The sequence below is a fragment of the Sinocyclocheilus rhinocerous genome, unplaced genomic scaffold (genome assembly GCF_001515625.1).
Source record: "Sinocyclocheilus rhinocerous isolate Xijiao unplaced genomic scaffold, SAMN03320098_v1.1 scaffold285, whole genome shotgun sequence".
NCBI classification, from domain to species: Eukaryota; Metazoa; Chordata; class Actinopteri; order Cypriniformes; family Cyprinidae; genus Sinocyclocheilus; species Sinocyclocheilus rhinocerous.
Window position 1 is genome coordinate 73,967 of NW_015630288.1, and position 6,166 is coordinate 80,132.

A 6,166-nucleotide genomic window follows, 5' to 3' on the forward strand; every position below is an offset into this window, starting at 1 on the left:
GAGTGTGAGTGTGAGTGTTCAGAGCGGCGTGAGTGTGGAGCGTGGTTTTGCAAGTGAGTTTTTTCTTCTTTTCTTTCTTTTTCTGTTTTATTGCCTTTCTCTTCTCTCTTGGTTTTGTTGTTGGTTTGAATTGGGCCGCGGGGTTTTTTCCCCCTTGTGCGGTGATGGCGGAGCCGCGAGCTGGTATTTTAAATAATCTCACGCGACGTATCTTTTTTGTAATGTTTTTCATATTCTGTGGTGTATGATAGTAGGTTATTGTTTGATTTAATGAGTGATGGTATAGTTTTGGTTTATCGTGTATATGTTAACTTATAGGATGTTGTCGTTTGTGTATTTCACACACTGTTTCATTGTGTATGATGCTATTGTTTCAGTTATTGAGTCTATGTCAATGTGTACGACTCGGCTCTCAGTGCTGCCGCCTGCCGATCGCGCTCAGCACCGCCGCCGCCGCTATAAACCACCAGCGCTTTACACGAGACGCTCAATCCACGCGCAGCGGCACCGCGAGCGGAATGACACCGAACGACGCGCGTCTCTTGCTCCTGCTACTGCTGTGGCTCCGTGTGAGCGGAACCCAGGCCGGGGGAAAGCTGGACGAAGACCGGGACAAGAGAGGCGACGCGGAGAGTCCGTGTGAGGTGAAGACCGTGACCGTGTCCACTCTGCCCGTGCTCCGGGAGAATGAGTTCAGCTTCACCGGCGCGGGATCCGGGAGTCTCGCCGGAGGGGAGTCCAGACTCCTGCTGTTCGTCAGGACTGACCTGCCGGGTCGCATCTCGGTTCTGGATGATCTGGACAACACGGCGCTGCCCTACTTCACCTTAGGTGAGATTTGACCGTCCGTCAGTCACATCTAGAGCTGAGCTGAGAGATGACAGATGATCTCTGCGCGTTTGCCTGATTCTTATGCATTTGAGAATGAGAGACACGGGTGCGTTGTAAGAGCAAGCTTTATTACAATCACACGATCAGAATGACCATTCTTACTGTATTCAAAAGCTATAAAGGTGCTTCAGTGGTTCTTCACCCTCATGTTCTGCTTGAGCTTTGAGAGATCTCTCAAAACCGTGCTGAAGTATCAGGTTGACTTTTCCTAGTTGCATTGAAACTGAAACTGAAACTGATAATATGGCATTACTCCTGTTTGACATCTCAGAGAGATCAAATATAAAATATGCATGCTGTAGATGAGGGGATTCTCTTCAGTATAATATATTTTGACTGAAAATCTGGAGAAGCATGTCTACGATTGCCAGTATTTCTCTATATTGTTTTTTTTTAATGGAGTCAGATTAACCCCACGATAGTCATTATGTGATATTTCACTTATTTTGGAATACAACAGCTTCAGCATCATCTTGGTCAGGTTAGAGGAACATATTACAAGAAATGTATTACTATTAAAAGTTATTGTTAGCATTATTATTTGCACATACAGAATATTGTTTGGTACGGTATCTGGGTTGAAAACAGCAAAATCAGTCAAGTTGGTTACATGGTTCTTTAGACATGTAGAAAGTTCTTCATGTGTTGTTATTGGCTCTTCACGTTATAGTCTTGTTTGGGGTTCTTTAAGCGGCAGATTCATGGCTTTCTGAAGAACTAAGCAATAAAAAAAGTGTGTTGCATCAATTGTAGGCTTTTTGGCTTATTAATATGACAGCTTTTCCTTGTGCGTCTTAAAGAAACAACAATGTTTCAGCAAATGTAATTTGCACATTTGTTGGTCATCAGGATGACAATTATCTCTCAGGCATGGTATCTTTGAATGAATGTTTTGTAATGCTTTTCAATCTTTCTGTTAATCCCTTTAATATTTAATGGTAATCTGGTATGCTTAACATGGATGTACCATAACATATCAAACAAGAAATCATTAAACATGCCAGTACAGTCAGTGCACAGGACTGAATGAAAAACAGCAATGACAACTGCTCTATATTGACCACCGCATTGCCCTTTCACCCATGTATAGAATTTCAGTTACGCTCAAACACAATATTGATGTTGACTGCTACTGGAAGAGGAAAACTGGGAATTATCACTATACATAGAGATCATATGATCCAGTCTGCTTTCTCAGTGTTGTGCAGACTTTATTTGTATGCAACACACGTTACTATTTAAATATACCCTGAAGCCATATGTGTATCTGCTGTGTGTAAACATGAATCTATATGAGTTCAGCAGAGCATTTGAGTCCCCTCAATTAATGGATGTAGACATAAGGCCCGTGTTTAGTCCTGTAGATTTGGGACTTCAGTGCACAAATCTTCCTGGAACACAGCTAGGATTGGAGAGCTATCAGCTGTTCTTTGAGTTGTGAAATGCAAAGTCAAAAAACAACTGGTATTACATACTAGCGGTGAGTGAAGGAAAATCTGCAGGCGGTTTCAATGCAAGGCAAGCTTAAGTGAATGAGTGTCAATTAGGGGTATGCGTTTTGAGAGAGAGAGAGAGAGAGAGAGATTTGTCTGTGATTTTGTTGCTAACACAAATGGGTGTTATTTTGTGAGTTTGTACATTGGCTAATTTAGGCCTGTCATGTCAGCTGACTCTTGACGTTTTTCATGTTTTTCATCTTCATATTCTGTGCTGTGATTCGTTCACAGCAATGACAGTTAACTTTTTAAATAGGGCAATATGTCCCCCTTAAATTGATTTCCAGGGGCATTTTTACCTTTTTAAGAACATTTTCTAACCTTATTAAATGTACAGTATGCATTATCAAATATGTCAGATTCTTATATTTAATCAATAAATTCAGTTAGAATAATAAGCCATTATAACAATATTACAAATCAAATGAAATTAGTATCGACACAATGCACTTTTGCACTGCAGAAGTTGCAAAAAAAGCTGCAAATAAAGCAGCATTTAGCTGTATTTACACTGCAATTACAATTGCAATAAAAATACAATTACAAAAACTGCGATACAAATAATGCTATGAGATTTATGTTTAAATATATGTGAAATGGTAAAATGACAAAACAATGAAATTAAATTTTACATATGAATCTAAAGCTGTCTTAATGAGGGAATCATTGAATCATTCATTCAACCAGTTCATTCAAATGGCTGATTCATTCAGGCACAAGGCAAGTGACTGCCTTTTTGAATTAATCATTGAATCATTCAGTCACTCTGATTCATTTAGTATCAAACCAGCACAGTATGTGGCTCGGAGATGTACAATGATTCTGTTGTGGCTTTGTTTAGAACTATTTTTGGGAGCAAAAAAAGATGATATTGGAGATATAGTGTCTAAAATGTAACTCACAATATGAACTTCATTCATATGTGCAATCAGCCTAAAAATACAAAGTAATGTTTTGAACAATGCACACATAAAAAATAAATTACTGTCCTACCATATAAATCCCTTTATGGGGATAGTTCGCTCAGAGTTGAGGGTTCTGTCGTTATTTACTCACCCTCAGGTTGTTCCGGGCCTGTATGAATTTATTTCAGCTCTGAACACATAAGAATATATTTTGGGGTATGTTGATACCATTGACTTCCATAGTATGGAAAAAAATGCTGTGAAGGTCAATGGCTGCGGTCAATGGTTTGGTTGCCAACATTCTTCCAAATATCTTATTTTGTGATTTGCAGAGGAAGGAGTCACATGCAGATTTTGAACAAGTGGAGGGTGAGTAAATGGTATGGTAAGGGTGAGTAAATGGTAAACTATCCCTACCATATGAAACCTTATAACACAATAAAATCATAAACTATATATTAAAACTACCATTAAAAATGACTTTAACCCAACATATGCATTGTAAATACCATGTAAAAACATCATAACACAATACAAATAATATTTTAGAATTTAGACCCAACAAATAACTAAATATAACAAGATAAAAAAAAAAAAAGTGGTGAAGAAACTACTACTAGGTTTTGCTCGGAAACTGCTAATACATTTCATAATTAATTACAAAGAAAGTAACACATTTAATGAAACATTATGTGCCCTCTAGAAGCTTGCGTTCTGCGAGTGAACAGTGAATTATTGTTTCATCCCAAAGAGGCACAAAATCACTTTCACTGACTTTTACATTAACTGTTCCCTCCTGGTGGAATGACCTGCCCAACACAATCCGAGCAGCTGAGTCCCTTGCCATCTTCAAAAACACATCTCAAGGCTAAAAACACATCTCTTCCCTCTTTTTTTTGACCCTCTAACCTTTTATTAAAAAGCCCTCTAACACTATCTATTTGTTTTCTAACTGCTTGTTTTCTCAAAAAAGGCCTCTAGCACTACCTTTCTGTATTATTTTCTATTCTATCTACTTGTCACCGCACTTGCATATAATTGCTCTTTTGTTGATTTTTTGATTTTGATTGCTTCTATTGTCCTCATTTGTAAATCGGTTTGGATAAAAGCGTCTGCTAAATGACTAATTGTAAGTACTGTAAATGCATTGAATTGTTGAAATCAATATCATATTTGTAATCATGCTGACATGCGTGAATAGCAAGCTTGCTTGTGTGATATTACTATATTGTATAGAAGTACAAGACAAAAACTCATACAGGGAATTTTTGCCACCATATATAAAATATGTTGTGGATTTTGTATTTTCAAAGTGTACTTTGAAACTCAATAATGCCAGCTTCATCAGCACACACACCTAGCGTAAATCAGTTTGAATGTAATAAGATATTGCATAGTTTTTTTTTTGTTTTGTTCTGTCTGTTTAATAGACTGTTTCAGGACTTTTTAGAATCAGGTTTGCATTGGTGGCTAATTTTACTCTGGCTTCCTCTGGTCCAGTGACCCGTGCTGAGCTGAATCCATACTGCAGTGGCAGGACTTTCAGCTGGGAGCGAGCCAACGGTTTTGGGGCTCTGGTGATGAAATACCAATGAAAGCCCTCTTAAAATAGAGGTTTACTTTCATATGTCAAGTGCTATTTGATAGAAGTGAATCTATATCCTTGTAATGAAGAACTACAGCCGGATCTCATCAGCAGTTCTTGCTGAAAAATAAGTGAATGGTTGGAAATATTGATCATTGGCAAAGCAGTGGTGCTCCTTTTGTATTACAAGTTCATATTTGTCTTTCATCAAGATTTATGTGCAACAGATGGTATTAATAGTGAACAGGATGTGTCAGCAAAAGGCAACTTAGTCTTGAAGGCCTACAGCATATTTGATATTTATATGATTTGATATAAAATAAACTATATATATATATATATATATATATATATTGTTCAACACGAGCCTCATGGTAATGATACAAATTGCATTTCATTCAAATTTATGTTTTATCACAGCTCCAGTTTATTTAGAGAGAATAATCAACAAACTATTGAAACGGTGGGTGGTAGCAGAAACGCTTTTGTGTTTTACGTCTCAGCATGCTTTCTCAAGCTGCTTCCAATGAAACGCAAAGAGCGAGGAGAGTGAGAGAGAGCGTTTCGCTGACCGTCGCTCAAGCGCTCACCTCCAGTCTCAGATGTGATTTATTATCTAAAGCGCTCGGGAATGTTCAGAAAAACAGAGAGAAGATTAAAAAACGTCAAGATGAAAGTTTTTATCCGTACTGCTTTTTTTGTCTGGTCTTTTCGATCTAAGCGAGGAATTTCTCAGAGCGGACGTGGAAATAAAGTGTGAAAACACAACTGATGAGTCTGTTCTCAGTGTGTGTGTGTGCTGTACATACAGCTAAAAAATATATAATATTACAATATTATTCAGCCTTTGGAAAATTGTATTTATATCTTGACATTTACATGTCTGGAATGACTTGAAAAGAGTGCTTGAATAGAGGAACAATCATTTCAATTTAGCATATTATATTTGAAATTAATGCAACAAGTAAAATACTGTAAAAATCTGGCAACATTTTTTTTTTCTTTTTCTTTCTCAAGGAAGAATGATTTTTAATCACTTCATTTATATACACCAATATAACAACACATACAAATAAGAACCAGTATGTACCTCGATTAAAAAAAAAATAATAATTTGAATACAAATGAATCAATTAATCTGAGTTTTTAATTTAAAACTGACTGAATTAATTCATCCTCGTAAGTATAACTTTGCTATTGTTGCTGAATTTTAAATCAGAGATGCTGTTAAAACAGCTGTCTCAATGCCGTCAAATTCATGAGTCAGAAGACAAGAAGAGATTGTTATA

The 6,166-nt window shown here is 37.0% G+C and overlaps 1 protein-coding gene across 1 annotated transcript in view; it reads left to right on the forward strand.

Annotated features, from left to right (window-relative positions):
• Nucleotides 1–509: 509 nt before the first annotated feature.
• Nucleotides 510–6,166, forward strand: part of astn2 (astrotactin 2) — a 539,680-nt gene continuing 534,023 nt past the window's right edge. Inside the window, exon 1 of the mRNA XM_016552240.1 lies at nucleotides 510–831. Within this exon, the coding sequence (XP_016407726.1) occupies nucleotides 519–831 (313 nt within the window). The 5' untranslated portion in view covers nucleotides 510–518. The remainder of the gene's footprint in view (nucleotides 832–6,166) is intronic.